The sequence below is a fragment of the Trichomycterus rosablanca genome, chromosome 19 (assembly GCF_030014385.1).
Source record: "Trichomycterus rosablanca isolate fTriRos1 chromosome 19, fTriRos1.hap1, whole genome shotgun sequence".
Taxonomy (NCBI): domain Eukaryota; kingdom Metazoa; phylum Chordata; class Actinopteri; order Siluriformes; family Trichomycteridae; genus Trichomycterus; species Trichomycterus rosablanca.
In genome coordinates this window covers 11616694-11642889 of record NC_086006.1, presented here as the reverse complement: position 1 = coordinate 11642889, position 26196 = coordinate 11616694, and the positions used below count along the sequence as shown (strand labels likewise).

General features: G+C 40.1%; 1 protein-coding gene across 1 annotated transcript; it reads left to right on the top strand.

Moving 5' to 3' along the window:
* LOC134333875 (solute carrier family 26 member 9-like) lies at positions 1 to 25114 on the top strand. The gene is made up of 20 exons (XM_063016044.1): positions 1 to 125; positions 240 to 379; positions 1564 to 1674; positions 2662 to 2837; positions 2995 to 3159; positions 6001 to 6153; positions 7286 to 7368; positions 7445 to 7592; positions 9002 to 9115; positions 11346 to 11423; positions 11547 to 11642; positions 11774 to 11880; positions 11999 to 12068; positions 13346 to 13438; positions 15760 to 15915; positions 16010 to 16255; positions 16444 to 16498; positions 19164 to 19300; positions 24957 to 25019; positions 25103 to 25114. The coding sequence occupies exons 1-20, from the start codon at positions 1 to 3 to the stop codon at positions 25112 to 25114; spliced, it is 2328 nt and encodes a 775-aa protein (XP_062872114.1).
* The last annotated feature ends 1082 nt before the right edge of the window (positions 25115 to 26196 follow it).

Here is a 26196-nt window from a genome sequence, read left to right as displayed (position 1 = left end):
ATGCAACAGTTCCGTCCTCGCTATGCAATAAACCGCCCTGCCTACTCTCAGCTAGATTTTGATGAGGAGTTTAACAGAAAGAAAAGAAACTATCCTTTAAAAGACAAAGTGAAAAAAGTGTTCAGGTATGTAACCTCCTTTACTAATGTTATGGACCTGATGATGGTTTGATTGTGTGAATATTTTCTATTGTACATTTCATTGAATTGTATTTTTGTGTGTGCATGTAAATGATGCAGATGCTCGAGTGGGCGACTAAAACATCTTTTCTTCAGACACCTTCCAGTGCTCAGCTGGTTTCCAAAATACAATTTTAAACAGAACCTGTTGTGTGATGTCATCAGTGGAGTCAGTGCAGGCACCATCCAGGTTCCTCAGGGTCTGAATCCTTACACATCTTATAGTACAGAATGTTTAAAAGAGTGAAAGCTCATGATGTTTTACAGTAAAAATATTATAGGACAACAAATAAAATGTAGATAAGGTTCAGATCATTCATTAATTCATTAATTTATTCTTTCATTGTCTGTTTTACCACCACTTTATCCTGATCAGGGTTGTGATTGTGATAGTGTCATTGGGCAAAAAGCAGGAAACACCTTCCATAGAGTAGAGTAGTATCAGTTAGTATAGTGTACTACATTAAATCTACTGTACATTAGATTTAGTAAGAATTTGGGCCTCTTGAGTTTTTGCACACTTTATGCATTTCTTATATCACTCATATCTTTATTGATTTGTCCCTCCTAGCTTTGCAAACCAGGATTTAAGTATTTAAGCTCTGTCAGATTGAATGGTGAGCATCTGTCAACTGATATCTTCAGCCTGAGGTTTAAGCCTCGGCTTTGGCTGGATCATTCGAGAACATTTAGAGACTTGCACTGAAGCCAATCCAGTTTTGTTTTGGCTGTATGCTTTGGGTCACTGTCACGTTAAAGGGCAGACTGTTGCCCCAGTGTGAATTTATGAGGGTTCTTCAAGTATGTTTCTGCAAGGCCACATGAAACCATCCCTCAGTAATTACTGACCCTAATACCTGACCCTGACATCAAACTATTAAGGCAACTGTGGTCCTGTGAACACTCAAAGCCTTAGCTATCCTTCCCCTGACCAATTAAATTTTAGAGATCCACAGCCAGCCTTGGAATGCATAGCCTGAATCTTGTTCTGACAACGCAGTGTATATTGTGGGTCCATGTAGATCCAGGTGTGTTCTATGTCCATTTAATTCAAAATGCAACAGGAACTCCACCTTGGTTGCAAAGCTTAAGGATAATTAAAGCAAACAGGATGCACCTGAATTTGAAATGTCACAGCAAATGTGTAAACATTTGTGAATGAAAGATTTCAGTGTTTGATTCTTAAATTATAATAAACAATACAAATTTAATAGACCTTTATAGACCTCACTTTGTTCACATTTGTAATCAGATAATTAATGTAATTAAACACGGCTTTTAGCAATGGCTGTGGCTGAAACAGCTATACCATAGTATTGTGTAGACATATGTTCGACCACATAGGGTGTATTAATAACTTGGTACCTGTTTTTACTTTATTTAGGCATGGCTTTTGCCCTGCTCGCTAATCTACCTCCAGTGAATGGGCTTTATTCGTCGTTCTTCCCACTCATTCCATACTTCTTTATGGGCACGGTGCCGCAGATGGTGCCAGGTATGTTTTTATTTTGTACCCTTGTTCCAGTTTAATAAAAGACAAATAGACTAAGGTGATTTCAGAATTTTCTTAAAAAGTTACCTGATGATTAATATAAATACCACATACACCGATCAGCCATAACATTAAAACCACCTACTTGTTTCTACACACATTGCCCATTTTATTGGCATCACTTACCATATAGAAGCACTTTGTAGTTCTGCAAATACTGACTGTAGTCCATCTATTTCTCTGCATGCTTTGTTAGCCCCCTTTCAAGCTGTTCTTCAATGGTCAGGACTCTCCCAGGACCACTACAGAGTAGGTATTATTTAGGTGGTGGATCATTCTCAGCACTGCAGTGACACTGACATGGTGGTGGTGTGTTAGTGTGTGTGTTGTGCTGGTATGAGTGTATAAGACAGCAATACTGATGGAGTCACTGCTGGACTGAGAATAGTCCACCAACCAAAAATATCCAGCAACAGCGCCCCATGGGCAGTGTCCTGTGACCACTGATGAAGGTCTAGGAGATGACCAACTCAAACAGCAGCAATAGATGAGCATCTACAAGGTGGACCAACTAGGTAGGAGTGTCTAATAGAGTGGACAGTGAGTGGACACGGTATTTAAAAACTCCAGCAGTGCTGCTGTGTCTGATCCACTCATACCAGCACAACACACACTAACACACCACCACCACCATGTCAGTGTCACTGCAGTGCTGAGAATGATCCACCACCTAAATAATACCTGCTCTGTAGTGGTCCTGATCATTGAAGAACAGTGTGAAAGCAGGCTAAAAAGGTATGCAGAGAAACAGATGGACTACAGTCAGTTATTGTAGAACTACTACAGTGCTTCGATATGGTAAGTGGAGCTGATAAAATGGACAGTGAGTGTAGAAACAAGGAGCTTTCTTGAGAATATTTTTGGCTACCACTTTCTTTAGAGGCGTTCGTTATGTAGCTGATTACAAACAAGTGATTATTCCTCACACAGGTACTTTTGCTGTGTTAAGTATCATGGTGGGTATTGTGTGTTCAAATCTTGCACCTGAATCAAACTTCAGCCATTTTAACGACACCCTCAATGCCACTGTAGTGGATGAGAAGAGCATGAATGAAGTCCGACTGGCAATATCGGGCACTTTAGCCTGTCTGACTGCCATCATACAGGTAACATATGTGCACAACCTTAATTAAACAATAAAGAGATTGTATGTAGTTGACACTTGATTAGCAACAGGAATCTTCTTCTTGCTCATTTTCTATACATGTATGGATGGTATACAGTAATGCATTTGACTTGGTAATTTCACATGGTGTTTAATAGATTGGTCTAGGCATGATGCAGTTTGGATTTGTCGCCATATACCTTTCTGAGTCATTTGTCAGAGGCTTTATGACAGCTGCAGGGCTGCAGATTTTCATTTCTGTGCTGAAGTACATCTTTGGGATTAAAGTTCCACCATATAGTGGACCTCTGGCTATCATTTATGTAAGTATTATTCCTTTTAGGTCAACAGTAAAAATAATACCCATCTAAATTAATAGCATCTAAATTGTTGTCAACTAAACAAATACAGTAGACCCTTGAGTTACGAACGGTTTACCATACAAACGTTTTGGGTTACGAATGATCTCAATGTACGAACAAATTTCGGACTACGAACCGAAAAACACTTGACATCATGAACAAGTTGACTCCGACCGTCTCTCTCAAAAAGTACCTGAACAGACTTTCAAATGATTAAGTTCAGATGTATACACACCTGGACAAAATTGTTGGTACCCTTCCATTAAAGAAAGAAAAACCCACAGTGGTCACTGAAATAACTTGAAACTGACAAAAGTAATAATAAATAAAAAATTACTGAAAATTAACAAATGAAAATCTGACATTGCTTTTGAATTGTGGGTCAATAGAATAACTTAAAAAAAACAAACTAATGAAACTGGCCTGGATGAAAATAGTGGTCTTAATAGATTGCACAAACTTTTGAGGCAATCACTGCAATCAAGCGATTTCTGTGACTCTCAATGAGACCTCTGCACCTGTCCACAGGTATTTTGGCCCACTCCTCGTGAGCAAACAGCTGTCTCAGGTTTGAAGGGTGCCTTCTCCAGACTTACATTTAGATTAGGACTCAGATAAAGGCTACTTTAGAATAGTCCAATGCTTTGCTCTTAGCCATTCTTGGATGTTTTAAGCTGTGTGTTTTGGGTCATTATCCTGTTGGAAGACTCATGACCTGCGACTGAGACCAAGCTTTCTGACACTGGGCAGCACATATCTCTCCAGAATGACTTGATAGTCTTGAGATTTCATTGTACCCTGCACAGATTCAAGACACCCTGTGCCAGATGCAGCAAAGCAGCCCCAAACATAACCGAGACTCCTCCATGTTTCATAGTAGGTACAATGTTCTTTTCTTTGTATGCTTCGTTATTGCGTCTGTGAACATAGAGCTAAAAAGCCAAAAAGCTCCTGTTTTGTCTCATCTGTCCAAAGGACATTCTCCCAGAAGCTTTGTGGCTTGTCGATATGCATTTTGGCAAATTCCAGTCTCGCTTTTCTATAATTTGCTTTCAACAGTGGTTTCCTCCTTGGTCGTCTTCCATTAAGTCCACTTTGGCTAAAACAGCCAAACAGCTCTTTGGTTACCATCCGTATTATCCATCTCTTCAATTTGTCATCAATTTCCCTCTTGTGGCCACATCCAGGGAGGTTTGCTACAGTCCCGTAGACCTTAAACTTCTGAATAATTTGTGCAACTGTAGTAAGAGGAACATCAAGCTGCTTGGAGATGGTCTAATAGCCTTTACCTTTAACATGCTTGTCTATAATTGTCTTTCTAATCTCCTGAGACAACTCTCTCCCTAGCTTTCTGTGGTCCATGTTCAGTGTGGTACACACCATGATACCAAACAGCACAGTGACTACTTTTTACTCTTTAAATAGGCAGACTGACTGATTACAAGTTTGAAGACACCTGTGATGTCCCTATGTTTAACATGTCCCTATGGTCAAATTATTTTCAATCTTTTCTAGGGGTACCATCATTTTTTTCCAGGCCAGTTTCATTATTTTTTTTTTTTTTAAAGTTATTCTGTTAAACCACAATTCAAAAGCAATGTCTGATTTTCATTAGTTGATTTTCAGTAATTTTTTATTTATTATTACTTTTGTCAGTTTCAAGTTATTTCAGTGACCACTGTGGGTTTTTCTTTCTTTAACAGAAGGGTACCAACAATTTTGTCCACATGTGTAAGCCTAACACACATTGCTAACAGGTATATATAATAACTTTGTTAAGTCGAAAAAGATGCCTAAAGAATTGGGGATATTGGCCTGTACAAGCAGTCTATAAACATGCTGACTACAGAGATCAGTGGGCAAAAACAGCTGCACTGAACAGCCACACCCTCCCCTCAGATACACAGTTTGCTCTAAACTTTCTCAACTCAATGTATTAGTGGATTACGAACTTCCTAACAGGCACTACACAGCAGGTGAGGCTAAGGAATGACATATGAACAGTCAGCACTAGTGCACCACAGGGTTGTGCCCTCTCTCTGTTGCTCTTCTCTCTTTACTCCAATGACTGCACCTCTACAGAGTTTGCAGACGACACTACGGTCACTGAACTAATTCAAGACAGAGATTAATCTACATATTGGCATGAGATTCAACAGTTGGTGTTCTGCTGAAGTCAGAACAATCTGGAGCTGAACACACTCAGGATTGTGGAGATGATAGTGAGTGTAGGAATACAACCCTTAAAGCCGCTTCATATTACAATATCCAAAAGCACTATGTATAATGTGGAGAACTTCAGGTTTTTGTGAATTACCATCTCCAAAGATCAGAAGTAAGAGTACAACAAAACTCCATCCTCAAAAGGGCCCAGCAAAGGATGTACTTTCTGTGGCAACTAATGAAGCATGGTCTGCCACAAGCAGACCAATTGCTGTTGAAGCAATTCTACACTGCAAAACAGGACTTAAGTAGACTGCAACAATCACTGGTATTACTTTGCCCACCATCCAGGTCTTGAACACATCAAGAACCAGGAACTGGGCTGAGAAAGTTATCACAGACATAACCTTAGACATAACCTTCTTAACATTCTTACCCCCAGCGGGACCCTGCAAAAACTCTTTAAAGATCAATACAATTCTATGACTGTTTCCCTCACGTGTGTGTAAACTTGAGAATCAGGAGGCTGGTAGTTCAAAGCTCACGGAAAGAATGGCTCTTGTACAATTTTTGAAGTAGAATTATGCAAATGTGTGTTTCTTGGTTCTTAATGGTTTTAATGTGTTTTCTGAATTGCAGACCCTTATAGACATATGCAAGGGGCTACCCAAAACCAATGTGGCATCTCTCGTGTTCGCCCTTGTCAGCTCTGTGATACTGATCATAGTAAAGGAACTGAACACTCGTTACCGCCATAAAATCCCCTATCCCATTCCTATTGAGATCATTGTTGTGAGTAAACAAAGACAATAAAGCAAATGATGCTAAATAAGCCGATCAGCCATAACATTAAAACCACCTCCTTGTTTCTACACTCACTGTCCATTTTATCAGCTCCACTTACCATATAGGAGCACTTTTTAAGTGCTCCTATATGGAGCACTTTTTAACACATTTTAAGAGCGTTTTTACTTTACTTTACTTTTTAATATATTCTTACCTTTTAATATATTCTTAATACATATATACAATCTGAGCAACTGTAACATCTGAAATTTCCCCTCGGGGATCAATAAAGTATTCTGATTCTGATTCTGATTTGTAGTTCTACAATTACTGACTGTAGTCCATCTGTTTCTCTGCATGCTTTGTTAGCCCCCTTTCATGCTGTTCTTCAATGGTTAGGACTCTCCCAGGACTACTACAGAGTAGGTATTATTTAGGTGGTGGATGATTCTCAGCACTGCAGTGACACTGACATGGTGGTGGTGTGTTAGTGTGTGTTGTGCTGGTATGAGTGGATGAGACACCTCACTGTCACTGCTGGACTGAGAATAGTCCACCAACCAAAAATATCCAGCCAACAGCGCCCCGTGGGCAGCGTTTTGTGACCACTTCTGAAGGTCTAGAAGATGACCAACTCAAACAGCAGCAATAGATAACCGATCATCTCTAACTTTACATCTACAAGGTGAACCAACTAGGTAGGAGTGTCTAATAGTGGACACAGTATTTAAAAACTCTGTGTCTGATCCACTCATACCAGCACAACACACACTAACACACCACCACCATGTCAGTGTCACTGCAGTGCTTAGAATCATCCACCACCTAAATAATACCTGCTCTGTGGTGGTCCTGACCATTGAAGAACAGGGTGATAGCAGGCTAAAAAAGCATGCAGAAAAATAGATGGACTACAGTCAGTAATTGTGGAACTACAAAGTGCTTCTATATGGTAAGTGAAGCTGATAAAATGGACAGTGAGTGTAGAAACAAGGAGGTGGTTTTAATGTTATGGCTGATCAGTGTATTTGAAAACACCTTACCAGAAATTGTTATTTTTGTTCTATAACTAAAACACTTGAAAAGTTTCTCTAGTGAAAACAGTGAAACATTGAATATTATTTCTATAATTCTGCAGGTAGTTGTTGCTTGTGCCATCTCTGGGCCACTGCATCTGCCTGAGCATTTCCACATGGACATAGTAGGAGAAATTCAGTTGGGGTAAGACATTATATTAGATGTACTACAGTTAGCCTTATATACAACATTGTACTAAGCCCAAATTGCTTTTTTTCAGATTTCCAGCCCCCATCGTACCCATTGTGACAGACTGGACGGATATGTTGAGTATTGCTTTTTCACTCGCCATTGTGGGATATGTAATCAATCTAGCCATGGGAAGGACACTGGCCTCCAAACATGGTTTTGATGTGGATCCCAATCAGGTACACCTGTGAGGATATTGTAAAATATAAAAAGAAGTAAAGTGTAGACTCCATGACCATAGAGTATGGGTATAATCTGAAGGATGTTTGTCATTAGCACACTTATTTGAATGGCAAATCATCATTGCAATTTCCTCTACCACTATTTAAACTAAAATACAGAGCATTCAGAAAGTATTCACAGCGCAATCCGGTTCAAGTCTGGGCTCTGGCTGGGCCACTCAAGGACATTCACAGAGTTGTCCCAGAGCCACTCCTTTGTTATCTTGGCTGTGTGCTTAGGGTTGTTGTCCTGCTGGAAGATCAACCTTCTCCCCAGTCTGAAGTCCAGAACACTCTGGAGCAGGTTACCATCAGGGATGTCTCTGTACATTGCTGCAGTCATCGTTCCCTAGATCCTGACTAGTCCCCCAGCTCCTGCTGCCGAAAAACATCCCCACAGCATGATGCTGCCACCATCATGCTTCACTGTAGGAATGGTATTAGCTAGGTGATGAGCGGTGCCTGGTTTCCCCCAGACATTGCGCTTGGCATCAGACCAGAGAATCTTGTTTCTCATGGTTTGAGAGTCCTTCAGGTGCCTTTTGGCAAGCTTCAGATGGGCCGTCATGTGCCTTTTACTGAGGAGTGGCTTCTGTCTGGCCACTCTATCATACAAGCCTGATTGGTGGAGTGCTGCAGAAATGGTTGTCCTTCTGGAGGGTTCTCCTCTCTCCACAGTGCAACGCTCAAGCTCTGACAGAGTGACCATCAGGTTCTTGGTCAGCTGCCTAACTTCCCTCCCGATCGCTCAGATTGGCCAGGCAGCCGGCTCTATGAAGAGTCCTGGTGGTTCCAAACTTCTTTCATTTATGGATGATGAAGGCCACTGTGCTCATTGGGACCTTCAATGCTGCAGAAATTTTTTTGTACCCTTCCCCAGATCTGTGCCTCAATACAATCCTGTCTCTGAGGTCTACAGACAATTCCTTGAACTTCATGGCTTGGTTTGTGCTCAGACATGCACTGTCTATTATGGGACCTTATATAAACAGGTGTGTGCCTTTCCAAATCATGTCCAATCAACTGAATTTACCACAGGTGGACTATAATCAAGCAGTGAAAACAGGATGCACCTGAGCTCAATTCTTAGTGTCATGGCAAAGGCTGTGAATACTGATGTACATGTTATATTTTTGTGTTTTATTTTTAATAAATTTGCAAAAATTTCAAACAAACTTTTTCACTTTGTCATCATGGGGTATTGGGTGTGTGTGTGTGTGTAGAATTTTGTGGGAAAAAATGAATTTAATCCATTTTGGAATAAGGCTTTAACATAAACAAACAAACAAAATGGAAAAAGGGAAGTGCTGTGAATACTTTCCGGATGCACTGTACATCACTTGATAAGAGTTGTTTTGTTGTTGCAGGAGATGCTAGCTTTGGGCTTTAGTAACTTCCTAGGTAGTTTTTTTAAGATCCATGTGATCTGCTGTGCTTTGTCTGTTACACTAGCTGTGGACAGTGCAGGAGGGTCTTCACAGGTAAGACCATAATAAACTATATAATAATATGCTTTTGTGTGTGGTGTTGATGACTTTTGATGTACACAGTTTTTAAAACAAGACCAGCCCCTATAGGACCAAATCAATAAGTATTATTGTTAGTGCCTCATCCAGAGATATTATCAGTCTCATTAGGTGTTCTCTTTGTTACTGCAAAAGATCTACAGGATGATTCTGTGAAGGATGGGATCTATCATGCACCTCTACATTGCATGTTAGATATGGTACACATCTAAATCCAGAACGATCTGTACTGTACCTGATTATACTATTGTTGGTTTCTGGAGTATTGGAGTGAGGCTGTGACAGCTGTAGTTTAATTTTTCATTTTTATATGTCACTGACCTGCTTTAATTAAATTAAGTTTTTAATATGCCACTTTTTGTCTTACTGTAGTGGTGATTCTCTTTGACCAATCAACAGTATGCATTGTTTCTCACTCCACCCATTCGGCCTGCCTTAATACACTTGATCCCTCCTGTACAAGGGAATCCAAATTTAGCTCAGGTACCTAGATATAGTATGGTTCACTTAGTGTAGGATCACAGACAAGGTACCATGCAGTGGAAATTGGGGATTAGTGGTAACCATTAGAAGATCAGTTAAAAATCGAGGACTTCAAGGCATTCCACAACGCATGCCAATCTTCAGTTCCAGTTTTGACTAATCAAACCTGGCATCCCAGATTCACAGAAAAAAGAGCAGGCTGGAATCTAGCAACTCTGTGGAAAGGAAATTGTAATTAAATAGAGGGACATCCACCTGGAGGGAATTAACACTCAATGAGGCACAGAGACAATTTCAAGCACAATTAGTCATCTGTGCGTCCATGCTCCCTGCTGGCCATGATGGCATGGGAGGTGGGCATGTTTCTGTAACCCTCACCCCTCTGGCAGATGGGCCCATTACACACATGAGCATAATACCTGGTAAAGTGAGGGTGGTTGAATATGTCTGATCGCTACAACTGGTTGTATTCATAAGCATACACAAATATTGTATTTATAAGCATACTCAAATATTTACATTTTTAGGGGAAAAATAACCAAAAACCACAAATTAATAAAACTGCCACTTAGTTTTAAAGCTGTTTTAGCTGTTACAACAACCAGCAAAAAGGAACTCATCCGGTGTCATGACGTTTTGCAGGTCTCACTATAGGGAACCACCATGGCAGAGCGAATTGAGTCTCCTACTTCCACTCTCCTGAGCAGACTCACAACTGTTTTAATTGTATTCACAATATTTTGTAAAGTAGATACTAAAAGATCTAGATTATTTGCAAGCTTGCATTGAGAATTTTTGGTACACAGTGAAAGTTTGGCACATAGTGCTTCTGAAAATAACTTAAATAACTTTTAATTAGGGCTGTCACACGATTAAAATTTTTAATCGCGATGAATCGACTGCAAAAATAACTATGCAAAATTTGAACAGTTGCCGCTCAGGTGGCGCAGCAGTAAAGAGACACGCTGCGACCAGGGCTGGATTCTGGGTACCTTGTATCGAATCCAGCTCTGCCTCCCGGTTCGAGGCTGAGTTGGCTGTATGGGCAACGATTGGCCGGTTGCTCAGTTGGGGGGTCTGACAAAGAACCGGATGTGGGTCTCTCTCTGTCAGAATGCGATTACGACCTCTGCCGGCTGATTAGAGGCGCCTGCACAGAGATTAGGAAAAAGTGCCCTTAGGGTGTGTCTCTCCGCATGCAACGCTAGGTGGCGCCAAACTCATCAATGTGCGGGTGGCAAAAATGCATCCGGCTGCTGCTCATGTTTCGGAGGGGATATGGGTTAGCTTCTATCTCCTGGGTCAGGGCAGGGTTCGGCATAGACAGAGAGGAAGCACGATGCAAATTGAACAATTGGATGCGCTAAAAGGGGGAGAAAACAATTTGAACAGTTATGCAGATTTTTATTGCAAGAACATGTTTAACAATAAAAAAACGTCATGTTGACCACAGTGACATATGCTTAAAGTGGACAAACATAGCCCAATAAAAATTGTGCCTAAAAATTGTACGTGTTAATTAACGTGATTAATGACAGCCCTACTTTTAATATGTTAAATAATATCTTTATTAATAAGGCAGCCAGGTTTTAGTTTCTATAAATAATAAAATAAATAACACTATGTTAACATGTATTCTTTTTTTCTTCTTCTCATTATTATTATTGCCAAGTGATAACATATATTTTATTTTTTATATTAGTTTGCCAGTTTTTGTGTCATGCTGGTTGTTATGGTCACAATGCTGGCTTTGGGAGTCTATCTAAAACCACTTCCCAAGGTAAGAGTTATCATTTGCAAAATATTGCAGCATCAGTGTAAATATATTTTTGTCTTAATTGTGTATTTTCATTTTTTGAAAAAAAAAAAAATTGAGTGACTTAATAATTCCTTATGTCTGTAGTCAGTGTTGGGAGCACTTATAGCTGTTAACCTGAAAAACACACTGCTGCAGATCTCAGACCCATATTACCTCTGGAAAAAGAACAAACTAGACTGTGTGAGTTATGGTACATTAATATAAATTCAATTTGGTCATTTATACAACCCAGGAGAATACAGTGCCATGCACATTTTATTTAGTTTCTTTCCTTAACTGTAGAGATTCAAACTTTTCTTGCTTTTTTATAGTGTGTATGGGTCGTGTCTTTTTTGTCAACCTTCTTCCTGAGTTTACCACTTGGTGTTGCTACTGGTGTGAGCTTCTCCATTCTTGTAGTTATTTTCCAGACTCAGTTGTAAGTACAAGTCACAATATATTACTTAACTCCATTCCTTACATGCTATAACACATGTGATCGTTGTGTTTCTTCATCACTGTCGTTGATATTTGTTGACTTTGTGTGTGACCTGTAGTCGTAATGGTTCAGAAGTGGTTCAAGTTTTGGATACAGATCTGTATAAGAATCCAAAGGTCTACAATGAGGTAAATACTAATAGAGCTGATTGATTTGTGTTTATAATATATATTTTAAAAATTATACTTCGTATGCATGCTTATGAGCCATAAAGGACCCCCCCTCCAAAAATGTGCTTGCAAAGCCTGTTTCATTACACATTTGCAAGTCACAGTCAAAGATGTATTTAATGTGTCACGAATTGCTGAGAGGTTGTTGGATAGCCAAGGTGAATGTGTCACAACACACAGGGCATTAAACCCTTCTGTTTATGGGGCTTGTAGCCACAGTGCCCATATACAGTCCAAGTGCCCATGCTAACTCGCATTCATGGTCAAAAGTACCTATAGTAGGCACTCAGACATAAGAACTGGACACTGAAGCAATTGAAGAAGGTTGACTGGTTTTCTACAAGATAATGTGGACAGCTGGGCACATGTGCATCATTTACCAGTTAAAAAGATGGTGCACTGTGGAAAGATTTACCTCGCAACATACACCTATTAGGCATAACATTATGACCACCTCCTTGTTTCTACACTCAATGTCCATTTTATCAGCTCCACTTACCATATAAAAGTGTTTCTACTATTACTGACTGCAAGTCCATCTGTTTCTCTACATACTTTTTTAGCTGCTTTCACCCTGTTCTTTAATGGTAAGGACCACTACAGAGCAGGTATTATTTGGGTGGTGGATCATTCTCAGCACTACAGTGACAATGACATGGTGGTGGTGTGTTGGTGTGTTGTGTTGGTATGAGTGGATCAGACACAGCAATGCTGATGGAGTTTTTAAACACTTCATTGTCACTGCTAGACAGTCACTGCTTCAGCAGTGCTGCTGTGTCTGATCCACTCATACCAGCACAACACACACCACCACCATGTCAGTGTCACTGCAGTGCTGAGAATCATCCACCACCTAAATAATACCTGGTCTGTGGTGGTCCTGTGGAGTCCTGACCATTGAATAACAGGATGAAAGCAGGCTAAAAAACTATGTAAAGAAACAGATGGACTACAGTCAGTAATTGTAGAACTACAAAGTGCTTCTATATGGTAAGTGGAGCTGATAACATGAACAGTGAGTGTAGAAACAAGGTGGTTTTAATGTTATGACTGATCAGTGTAGATAACTTGAAAGATCTGCTGGTATATCCTCTTACCAGATATCACAGAATTCACTTATTCACTTTGTCTTGTGGAGACCATGTCGTGGTGGGTCAGAGCTGTTTTGACAGCATATTTGGCAGTGGTACCAATGTTTTGGATAACTGGTGCATGTAAATCTTTTAATCTTTCAGGGAAAAGCCGTTGAAGGTGTAAGAATAGTAAGCTACTGCTCACCTCTTTACTTTGCCAATGCAGAAATATTTCGTCAAAAGGTCATTAAAAAGGTATAGTAAATTAAAATGTTAATTTTCTATTACATTTCATACACTCACTCTGTTTATGCAAAATTACAAATGTATATACCCACAGTAACTCTTAGATCAAGCACTTAGCTTGCCTAAGATAGGGCTGCTGATTTTACCCTAGAGCTTGATGAATGTTCCGTGAAACCAGTTTGCACAGAAAGGACATTGGGAAGGACATTTGATAATCGTTAATCATTTAAGTCGCTAGTCATTAGATCATCTGATAAGCATAGTAGCCAAAATTACACATAACCTATCCCTGTATGAGAACCTCTGGATTAAATCATTGACACCAGTTACTAGTTGTTTGATCCGATCAAACATGGCCAATTGGGTCTGTACAGTAATAGACCAGGGTGAGATCTGTACCAGGGTGCTGGGGAGGCCTACAGTCTTATGTCCATGTATTATACACCGACTAGGCATAACATTACGACCACTAACAGGTGAAGTGAATAATACTGATTATCTCTTAAGCATGGCACCTGTTAGTGGGTGGGATATATTACGCAGCAAGTGAACATTTTATCCTCATAGTTGATGTGTTAGAAGCAGGAAAAATGGGCAAGCGTAAGGATTTGAGTTTGACAAGGGCCAAAAAGTGATGTCTAGACGACTGGGTCAGAGCATCTCCAAAACTGCAGCTCTTGTGGGGTGTTCCCGGTCTGCAGTGGTCAGTATCTATTAAAAGTGGTCCAAGGAAGGAACAGTGGTAAACCGGCGACAGGATCATGGGCGGCCATGGCTCATTGATGCACGTGTGGTCCGATCCAACAGACGAGCTACTGTAGCTCAAATTGCTGAAGAAGTTAACGCTGGTTCTGATAGAAAGGTGTCAGACTCCATGCCTCGACGGGTCAGGGCTGTTTTGGCAGCAAAAGGGGGACCAACACAATATTAGGAAGGTGGTCATAATGTTATGTCTGATCGGTTTTTTTACTTCCATCTCCTAAAACATCAGAAGGTGGATTAAATTCTGCATAAATGTGTGAGCTTGAGTTGCCCTGTGCTGGATGCACACTCTGTTTTGAGGGTTTTCCTGGCCTGCACCCAGTGTTTCAGGGTGGTGCTAGACCAATTGCAATTCTAATTAGAAGAAGGCACTGAAGCAGAAGAATTAAGTCTTTTGTTGATTCTGAAAAGCAGTATAACCCACATCTAGCACTTCATGAATGCAGTCCTTTTGTTAATCCCTAAGATCATTTCCAGCTTATGTATGAAAGATGTTTTTTAATATTGCATTTAAATCCTAAAACATTATGGATTGCATTATTCCTCACCTATTATCTCCAGAGACCATTGCCTAAGATGGCTTCTTTAGAGTTTTGCATGTTCTTCCATGTCCATGTGGGCTTTTGTGGGCATTCTGTTTATTAAATGTCCAAAACATACAGAAGAGAGATTGGCTAATCAAAAATGACTACGTAAATGTGTTTAGTCATGTACAACAGAGTTCATACACCGATAAACCATAACGCTGTCCATTTCATCTGCTTCACTTACCATATAGAAGCACTTTGTAGTTCTACAATTACTAGTCCATCTGTTTCTCTGCATACTTCAATGGTCAGGACTCTCCCAGGATCACTACAGAGCAGGTATTATTTGGGTGGTGGATCATTCTCAGCACTGCAGTGACAATGACATGGTGGTGGTGCGTAGTGTGTGTTGTGCTGGTATGAGTGAATGAGACACAGCAGCGCTGATTAAGTTTTTAAGCACCTTACTGTCCCTGCTGGACTGAGAATAGTCCACCAACCAAAAATATCCAACCAACAGCGCCCCATGGGAAGCGTCCTGTGACCACTGATGAAGGTCTAGAAGATGACCAACTCAAACAGCAGCAATAGATGAGCGATCGTCTCTGACTTTACATCTACAAGGTGGACCAACTGCATAGGGGTGTCTAATAGAGTGGACAGTGAGTGGACACGGTATTTAAAAACTCCAGCAGCGCTGCTGTGTCTGATCCACTCATACCAGCACAACACACACTACGCACCACCACCATGTCATTGTCACTGCAGTGCTGAGAATGATCCACCACCTACATAATACCTGTTCTGTGGTGGTCCTGGGAGAGTCATGACCATTGAAGAACAGCATGAAATGGGGCTAACAAAGCATGCAGAGAAATAGATGGACTACAGTCAGTAATAGTAGGACTACAAAGTATATATATGGTAATGGTAAGTGGAGCTGATAAAATGGACAGTGAGTTTAGAAACAAGGTTATAAATGACCAGTGTATATGCATTTTTTTAGTTCCTTTTTTATCTTCTTGTGTTTGTGAATGGCAGACTGGTTTTGATCCAGGAAAGGTGCTTCTGGCTAGAAGGAAGTTTTTGAAAAAACAACAAGAGAAAGAAAAGCAAGAGATTAAAGCCAAACAGAATGAAGAGAAAAGGATGTCCAAAAAGAGGAAAATGAGCTCACTAGTTACCATGAAGTCTCGCGTTCAGGTTCCAAAAATATATAACAAATACTAAGTTTTAATATGAATTATCAGGTAACGAAATAAATGATCAACTTCTGTTATTTCACTTTCAGACCATTTCTCAAATTGATCTGCAGAGTGACTTTTACACCAATGGCACAGGTAGTACAGATATGCCCACAAGTTATGCCAACCCATATTGTGAAATCACCAGTTACACTGAGTCATTTCCAGAGCCCATGCCTGCCAGCCCTCCTCCTGTTATAATGGAGATGCAGCCCATGCCCTTCCATACACTCATCTTGGACCTGGGTGGAGTCTGCTTTATTGACCTGATGGGCATTAAAGCCCTCAGCAAGGTCAGTAACTGTCAGTTATTAACATTATATAATGTAAATACTGTAATAATGCACCAAAAGATGTAACTGCAACTGTAAACAAATCTGTTTAACAACATATGCATATACAGTGTTATTATACTAGTGTTATAGTATGAAATTGTTTTCACATATAATTTGTAATCAAAGCTATGTATGATTTGTTTTAGATGAGCAACACGTATAATATGGTGGGAATTGACCTCTACTTGGCAAATGTTCAAGGTGAGAAGTTTTTTATATTAAAGATTTTAGTATTCTCTGTATAATGGGTTTATAAACAGAATGTTTATGGCAAACAGTATTACAAAATGTAGTCAAATATTTATAGCATTCTCAGCATGTCTGTAACAAGTTTATTATTGTCTTTTCTTAGGTTCAGCATCTGTTGAACACCTGTATTCAAAACACCAATGTTTTCATATGCTTAAAGACAAAACAGTTATTTTGCCTTCTTATCACTTTGACTCTTTAGTTCATGTAATATCATATCATTTTTTTGGAATTCTAAATCTGAACTCTTACAGTCACTGTTGCTTTCATGCTGTTCTTTAATGGTCAGGACTCTCCCAGGACCAGGTATTATTTAGGTGGTGGGTCACTCTCAGCACTGCAGTGATACTGACATGGTGGTGGTGTGTTAGTGTGTGTTGTGCTGGTATGAGTGGATCAGACACAGCAGCGCTGCTGGAGCTTTTAAATACCGTGTCCACTCACTGTCCACTCTATTCGACACTCCTACCTAGTTGGTCCACCTTGTAGATGTAAAGTCAGAGACGATCGCTCATCTATTGCTGCTGTTTGAGTTGGTCATCTTTGCTGCCCACGGGGTGCTGTTGGCTGGATATTTTTGGTTGGTGGACTATTCTCAGTCCAGCAGTGACAGTGAGGTATTTAAAACATCCAGCAGCACTGCTGTCTTACTCATACCAGCACAATACACACTAACACACCACCACCATGTCATCGTCACTGCAGTGCTGAGAGTGATCCACCACCTAAATAATACCTGCTCTGAGGAGGTCCTGTGGAGGTCCTGACCATTGAAGAACAAGGTGAAAGGGGGCTAACAAAGCATGCAGAGAAACAGATGGACTACAGTCAGTAATTGTAGATCTACAAAGTGCTACTATATGGTAAGTGCTGATAAAATGGACAGTGAGTGTAAAAAAAAAAGGAGGTGGTTTTAATGTTATGGCTGATTGGTGTATATCATAATAGGGCCACCTCATTGCCTCTAGGGCAGCTCATTTATCCAGGGTAGTTCCCTCACAATGCTCAAGGATAAACAAAAAGTGCTGGCCTCATGAACCAGCAGAAAACTGTACAAGAGCAAACCGGGCATCATTGTTTCATGAGAAAGGCCGGTTTCCCAGAAGAAGAGCTGGCACGTCTGTGATAGAGTGAACATGATAAATAGAAACACATCCACTTGGAGGGAAATAACGCTTAATGAGATGTAGGTCACATCAATCACTGCGCTTCTATGGACATGATTCTATGATATTTCCATGGCATGTGGGATAGTTCCGTACATGTACAGTGGATTCAGATATTTACTTTTTGTGCTGTGGATTTCATTTTGAATTGATATAATTTTTTGTATTCATTAATCTAGACTTAAATCACCTATAAAAACTAAGTGAAAACATGTTTTTAGTTTTTCATATATTATTCATTAATAATGAATCATCTGAAACATCTTATTTGTAAGGGTTTTCAGTCACTTTGCTGTGGCTCTCTAAATTGTTGTCAGGTGCCCCCAATTTGCTTTAATTATACCTGAGATGTGTCTAGAATTTAATTTGAGTCAACCTATTGGAATGTCAACTGATTAGACATAGTTTGGAATGGCACACACCTGGGTCTATATGAGTCCACAGTTTACACTGAATTGTTTAGCCATGAAAGCAAGCCATGAAGCCCAGTGAACTGTCTGTGAATTTTAGTGATCAGATTGTGGTAGAGCATATATGTAAATCAGGGCAAGGAAAAAAAAAAAATATCTGAGGATTTTGTATTTTCCAGATCACAGTGATTAAATTTTTTTAAATGTAGGAAGCTTGGCACAACCTTGAATCTTACCTAAAGTCCTAAAACCATCTAGCCAAATTGGACATTCAGACAAGAGATGCTTTGCTCAGGAGTCCAACAGTCTCTCTAAAAGAGCTCCAAATGCCATTTACAAAGATGGGAAAGCATGTTGGATGGCACGCCATAAACCAGGCCTGGCAAGACAAAAGCTATGTTTAATAAACAGTATATAGAAGACATTGTCAACATGAGAATAAAATATTTCATATAATAAGATCAAATTAAACTCTTTGATCAGCACATTACTTGGTTAATACCATCTCTACATTGAAACAAGATGGCAGCATCATACTGTACACAGGAATTGGTAGGAAGTGCACATTAGAATGCACATAAACTCATACTGGCACCATAGTTCACCTTTAAACACAACAGTGACCTAAAGCATACAGACAAAACAACAAGTGGTCTAGCCAAAGTCTATACTTATACCCCATTAGAATTCTGTAGTGAAGTCTGAAGATGGGAGTGACAGGGGTCTAAATATTTTTTATTCCCATTTTTAGTAATTACAAATTATTTTGTGTCATTTGTCTGCTATACACTAGCCAATCACATGTATAGAGGAATATGTTATGCTATCTGCATTTGCTGCTAGTGAGACCCTTATATCAAAATAAACTCACTGTGTTTTTCCATACAAAGCAGTGATCAGTGGATCTGCATTTAACTCTGCAGCTTTTCCAGATCATTTTGGAGTGTGCCCATGATCTGGGCCCATTCGGTCAAAATAGCATGTGTGCCAACAGTGTAATTAATATTGATCTATTGGCTCTTTTTGCATGTGTTGCTGTAGCTCAGGTGTTTGAGGAACTGGAAACTGGAGGACTATTTGAAGAAAGCTGCATTACTCCCACCCACATATTCCTATCAGTTCATGACGCAGTTTTGTTTGCCCAGCACAAGTCAGTGAGTCATGGCACAGCACAAGAGGTGAGCTACAATAGCAAATGCAAAGACAGCCTAGAGTTTTTGTTTTAAATTTGTTTCAATTTGTCCAACTTGGCCTTCTCTGACATTTATATACTTTTACAAAGTAAGTTTTATAAAGTTTGTTCATCATTTTAAATCAATAATTTTGAGCTGTCAAGACCCCCAGATAGCATCCTTAAAGTACCTTCCAACAAACTTAAAAGTTAGGCTGAGGTATTTATGATGTTCTGTACTGCCTTCTACTTTATACAGTGTTGTGTATTTTTTTTTCCCAATTTTTTGTCCCGTAATCTAGTCGTGCCCAATTACCCTGATTGCATCCTATATACTGATTCGACCCTTCACCGCTGACTGAGGACGCCTCTCAACTGACAACTCCGGCACGTACAGTCAGTACAGACTGCATTTTTCACCTGCACAAGTCGAGTTCATACACTTGACGGGCACTGTGTATGGAGGGCCACACCCCCATCAGCATTATTCCTCAGCCCTGTGCAGGTGCCATCAGTCAGCCAGCGAGGGTCGCAGTTGCACCAGTTATGAGGACCTATGATCTGACTTTCTTACCCTCTAACACTGAACAACAGCCAATCGTTGTTCATGCAGCCGCCCAGCCCAGTCGGAAAGGCAGAGCTGAGATTCGATACGATGTATTCGAAACCCCAACTCTTGTGTGCTAGCGTACTTTACCTGAGCGGCTCAGAGTGTTGTGTATTTAAACCAAAAAGTAAATGTGGTCTTATCTGTTGTTTGTCCTACAACAGCCCGGTGTTCTTTCGGCCAGGTGACTCATGTATCATGCATCATGTTTCAGCGAGTTTTAGAGATTTCATTAAGTACACTATATGCAAACGTATGTGGACACCCCTCCTGATTGTTTGATTTTATCTGTTTAAGCAACACCAAACAGGTGTAGAAAAATCACTCACTTTCTTAATCGCTTATCCAATTTGAGTCACGGGGGGGTGGGGGTGCTGGAGCCTATCCTAGCTTTTCAATACACAGAAACACCCTGGACGGGGCACCAGTCAATCGCTTGGCAGACACACAGACACACACCCATTCACCTATAGGGCAATTCAATGTCTCCAATTTGTGGGAGGAAACCGGAGCTCCCGGAGGAAACCCACGCAGACACGGGAAGCACATGCAAAGTCCTCACAGAAAGGACCCGGACTGCCCTGCCTAGGGATTGAACCCAGGATCTTCTTGCTGTGAGGTGACAGTGCTACCCATTTGTGGCATCTGTTTGTGGAAGACCATTCCTTCTTCCAGGATGACTGTGCAACTGTGCAAAAAATAAGATTCATTAGGACATAGTTTGACATGTTTGGTGTGGGGGAAGCTCCAGTTGGATGGACGGAGCCTTGACCTCAACCCTACTAATCACTTTTAGGACAAAGTGGTACATACTGGCAAGCCAAGCTTTATCCAACATCAGTGCATGTCTTCATATAATCATTTGAGCAAATAGGCATCTTTGCAATCCTTACTTGAGCCACTTTACTCAAGTAAGGATTGCAGTGGGCCTGACACCTTCCAGAAAGGCAGAAATAAATGTCACACTCACTCACTCACTCACTCACTCACTCACTCACTCACTCACTCACTCACAGGTAGGGCAATTAAAAGCAGTCGATTTATCTTTCTACCTTTTAAATATTTACAGACTGTGACTGGAGAGGAGAATTAGACTCAGGTCCTTAGGTTCTATGATGCTGTTTAGCACCCACTCCAAAAGCTAAAAGCCAAAAGATTTATTGAATCAGGTTTATTGCGACTGTACTTTTAACTACACTAGAGAGAGAGAGATCCTTCATTTTTCATATATACATATACAGGTGTACAGTACAATGAATTTTCTCTCTTCGCATATCCCAGCTTGTTTGTAAGCTGGGGTCAGAGCGCAGGGTCAGCCATTATACAGTGCCCCTGGAGCAGAGAGGGTTAAGGGCCTTGCTCAAGGACTCAACAGTGGCTGCATAGCTGAGCCTGGATTTGAACCGCCAATCTTCTGATTGATAGCCCAAAGCACTACACACTAGGCTACCACTGTCCCTCATTTGACTAATTGTGTGTTGAAGTGTTTCATATTCTAAAGTGAGGTTCTACTCCTCACTAACTGTGGCCAGATGAGTCTATAGTTCAACTTGTTTTTGAAAATACAAAACAATTCTTTGGTTTGTTGAGTTCTCTGGACCAAAGATAAAAAGGAATGCAGAGGCCAACATCAATTTCAGATACAGTGCCATGGCATGGGTGACTTGCATATTTGTGAAGTTACCATTGACGTGGAGGTGTATATTGGGATTTAAATAGACATACATGCTGCCATCAAGTCTCATATCCAAAAAATTACACTTGCAAAACTACAATTAGTGTCCTCAGTTCCCAAACTATTAAGAAGTTATATTAATGGGAAAGGTGAAGAAACACAAGGGGTAATGCCTCTGTCCCCTCTGTCCCAACTAACTCTAGTTTTATCAGGTAAATAAAGGGTCAAGAGAATTAAAAAAAATATGCAAAATGTTTTATTGAGTTTTACAAAACATCCCAGCTTATTCATGACACTTAAGGTCACCTTACATTACACAATCAGCAATAAACACATAATAAACAATCAACATTAAAATAAAAAAAATAATAAAGTAATCAATCAACATATTCACGGTCACAAGCACAGTCACCAACACCAAATCAAATACAGTTAACAAGAAAAGGATAATTTTAAAAGAAAGGTCCTAACACTGAACCCTGTGGGACTCCACAACAGACTGCGAAACTCTCCGACCGATAATTCTGAATCTGCATGTATTGTGTTCTATCTGCGAGCTATGAGGCAAACCACTGATACACAGTGCCACAGGCCCCAATATTAGCCAAACGCTGCAATAGGAGCTGATGTGATATTGTATCAAATGCTGCACTGAGGTTGAGGAGTATAGAATAGAATAGAAAGTAGAGTGAGTCGGCTGCCTGGAGTAGATCATTTGTAATCTTTACTAAGGCAGTTTCTGTACTGTGCTTTGAACAAAAACCAGATCGAAATTGGTCGTATAAATTATTATTATCCAGGTGAGTTTGTAGCTGTGCAGCAACTACCTTCTCTAGGATTTTCGAAACAAACGGCAGATTTGAAATTGGACGGGAGCTGTTTAAATCAAAGTTGGTTTAACTATAGCAACTTTCAGTGATAGTGCAACTATACCAAAAGTCAGAGAGAAAAATATTAATGAAGCGAGAAATGGTATACATGCTTTAACTAAAGTAGTGGGTTTTGGATCCAAACTGCATGTGGAAGAGTTAGACTTTGTAATAAGATTAGATGGGTCATTCCTACAATTCGGTGCCTTTTGTGTCCCCAGTACTGATCATTGTATTTATTAAGTAAATTTTAAACAATACAATTTCTAAACATCTTACTGAAATAATTAACACTTTCAAATACTAAACACAATGTTTTCTACCCCCCCGCCCGACCAAAATAAAATGACTGTATTCATACTGTTTTTATCTCTTAGATACCAGCAATTTTCCCATGTCCCCAGTGCTGTACATTCTGATTTAGTGATAGATATATGAGGTTTAAACATGAAAATATCTCAGTCTTTCAATACTGTTTAAAAGGTTTGCTTAAGTCCCTCTAAACCTTGGATTTTTTTTCTTTATGAGTTTCATGTTATTGCTGATTATAAGGGTTTATCACACGTCCCTCAAGTTGCTGTCCACCCTGTTATTCCTTACTACTGTCTCTTAAAATGGAGAACAGTTTTACATACTGACATCATTTCCTGGAGCTCACATGACCTTTTTGGAGGGAAAACAACTGTGGAAGATGAGTGGCTAACTCCTCATTTTAATGTTGTTTTTTCCACATTTTATCCTAAAAGTCTTATATGGTCAACCCTGTTATGGGATATATGAGAAAAAGCAATACGATTTGACCATTTTAAAAATAATCATACTAAAAAGCAGAAAATTCTTTGTCTGAATTCACTTTTATGCTAGCATGGTTTTGCTCACTCGCTAGCCAATGGCTAATTTTATGTCAGAATGTCCACCCTGTTATGGTCCACCCTGTTACAACCTAATACATAACAGGGTGGACGTCACAATGTATATGAGGTGCATGTCTAATTTAGCTTGACCAGTATTGGTTTGGAAAAGTATAACATGTCCTTTTTATAATAAAACATAAAAAACAAATAAAAACTGTTTCATTTTCAAAAAGTTTTAAGGTCCAAAAGGCACCCAATCCCAGGAATGACCCAGATATTAGATTTTCAGTTGCCAGACTGAAATCACCAAAAACAGTGCGGGTATACAATTTTGTAACACCTGCAGATAATAAGCCATCCTTTACAGTATTATCATGATCCAGCTGTCGATAGATTGTACTTATTTTGGAGTTGAAAAAGCACTGCATTGATCATTAGAGGATTTACTGCTCAGGGTGGCTGGAGTAACCTTTTTACTGTTGCGAGACTGAAGAGAGACCCTTAATTCCCTTCATCGGCATTAATGATGTTCGTGTAATAGGAGGTTTTAGCAATTGAGAGTACATTTTTATAATGCATTATGTGATCAAAGTCCAGTTGTTTTAGTATGGATGATTCACACTTTCACTTTCAGGAGTCAGAGAGCAGGCACGCTTGGTTCGTGATTATAATAGCTTTTTCATAATGCACAATAGTTACACATACAATACATAATAATTCCCAACCTAAAACTACCTGCAAAGTGTATATACACCCTGGATTAAGCTATCATCACCCACCTCTCATCAGCTGGGAAGCCCCTTCAGCTCTGGCAGGAGATCAACTTAACCCAGAAATGCCGGGCGATGCACGCTGTCCCACGGCTGAGCTGCTGTCAGTGGCAGCAACTTTTCCCCTTTATATAGCAATTCAGGCGCGGTTAACTTGAACCTTTGCATAAGAACGGGGGTGAGGTTGCCAGTCTCCCCCCCTTTTTGAGCGTTGCACCAAGTTTCATCAAGGTTGGGTGAGGTAAGGGTTTGTGCATTTCAGCTTTCCAGTTTCTAAATAACTGTTCCTCTTATCCCGTAAGTGAGTCAGGGCCCCAACCAAGACCAAAACACACCATATCAAGTTTTATCCGTTCCAGATCTCAATAAGGCTGCATTCTTTGCGTACTGCCCCGTAAGAGGAATGCTTAGTCGGGGCCGTAACCGAGAGCAAAACACATTACTAGGTGCGTTCTTTGCATACCACCCAGCATCCAGGGCCATAGGGGCCTCATGCCTTCGTACTGTAAGACTTACATCATCAAAAATACCTACTCCAGGTTTTAAACTGAAAAAGGTTTTGAAATATGTTTACAACAGTCTTGATGAAAAATCTCTCTAAGCGACGACATAGCACCTTAAGCTGTTGTAATTCAAGAAGAAGTGGGATTATTATTAATTAAACTGACCAAATCCTCTGGCTTAACATGTTAAATATTCCGGTAAGAGATGACACAATGCACCTTTGATTTACCATGCTGAAGATGGGCATTGAATAACACAGCTTTATGATCAGAGATGGGCAATTCAACAACAAACAAATGAAGATACCACATTTTATGAGTAAATAATGCACATAATGCACCGTCTAATTACATAATTTTGCAACTGTAATGTGTGTTACTACAGACAGACAGAGAGAGGGTAATGGTGTCCTTTGATATAGAGGAGACAGAAAGAGACCTGGAGCAGGTATGGAAAGATCTCTTAGATAGGTTTATGTTGCTATTTTTTCTACTTCTGATGCTTAACATGTTTTTCTTTGTCTTTAATAGGAATTGTTCTAAGAGCTCAAATGAAGAATGTGAAACCAGCTGGTTATAAAAGCATTCTTAAATTTTTATGTTATTTAGGCTAGTGCACTGGTTCATGCTTTGTAAGATCCTCGTCTGATGAACACCCCGGTGGAAGTATGGATGGCTACGTCCAGTTTAATACTGTATCGTCACAAAGGCCAAGTCATCTCAAATTGGTTCTATGAACATGACAATGAGTTCCCATTAACCAGATCTGAATACAGTTGAGCATGTTTAAAATGTGGTAGAATAGGATACTGGCAGCCTAAATGTGCAATTTTATGTGATGCATGTAAATGTAAATGTGATGCAATCATAAAGTAACATAAACCAAAATATGTTAACATAAACCAACCTTGTGTATTATTGTAAACATTTCAACATAAGCCACCGATTCCATAAGATATCTGTCATATATATATATATATATATATATACAGGGGTTGGACAAAATAACTGAAACACCTGGTTTTAGACCACAATACTTTATTAGTATGGTGTAGGGCCTCCTTTTGCGGCCAATACAGCGTCAATTCGTCTTGGAAATGACATATACAAGTCCTGCACAGTGGTCAGAGGAATTTTAAGCCATTCTTCTTGCAGGATAGTGGCCAGGTCACTACGTGATGCTGGTGGAGGAAAACGTTTCCTGACTCGCTTCTCCAAAACACCCCAAAGTGGCTCAATAATATTTAGATTGGTGACTGTGCAGGCCATGGGAGATGTTCAACTTCACTTTCATGTTCATCAAACCAATCTTTCACCAGTCTTGCTGTGTGTATTGGTGCATTGTCATCCTGATACACGGCACCGCCATTGGATGCACATGGTCCTCCAGAATGGTTCGGTAGTCCTTGGCAGTGACGCGCCCATCTAGCACAAGTATTGGGCCAAGGGAATGCCATGATATGGCAGCCCAAACCATCACTGATCCACCCCCATGCTTCACTCTGGGCATGCAACAGTCTGGGTGGTACGCTTCTTTGGGGCTTCTCCACACCGTAACTCTCCCGGATGTGGGGAAAACAGTAAAGGTGGACTCATCAGAGAACAATACATGTTTCACATTGTCC

Bases quoted from the DNA above. Each gene is read 5' to 3' on its own strand.
- LOC134333875 (XM_063016044.1), top strand. From the start codon at position 1: ATGCAACAGTTCCGTCCTCGCTATGCAATAAACCGCCCTGCCTACTCT. The intron at 7,369-7,444 runs GTAAGACATTAT...GCTTTTTTTCAG, and splicing joins GTAGGAGAAATTCAGTTGGG to ATTTCCAGCCCCCATCGTAC. The intron at 7,593-9,001 runs GTACACCTGTGA...TTGTTGTTGCAG, and splicing joins TTGATGTGGATCCCAATCAG to GAGATGCTAGCTTTGGGCTT.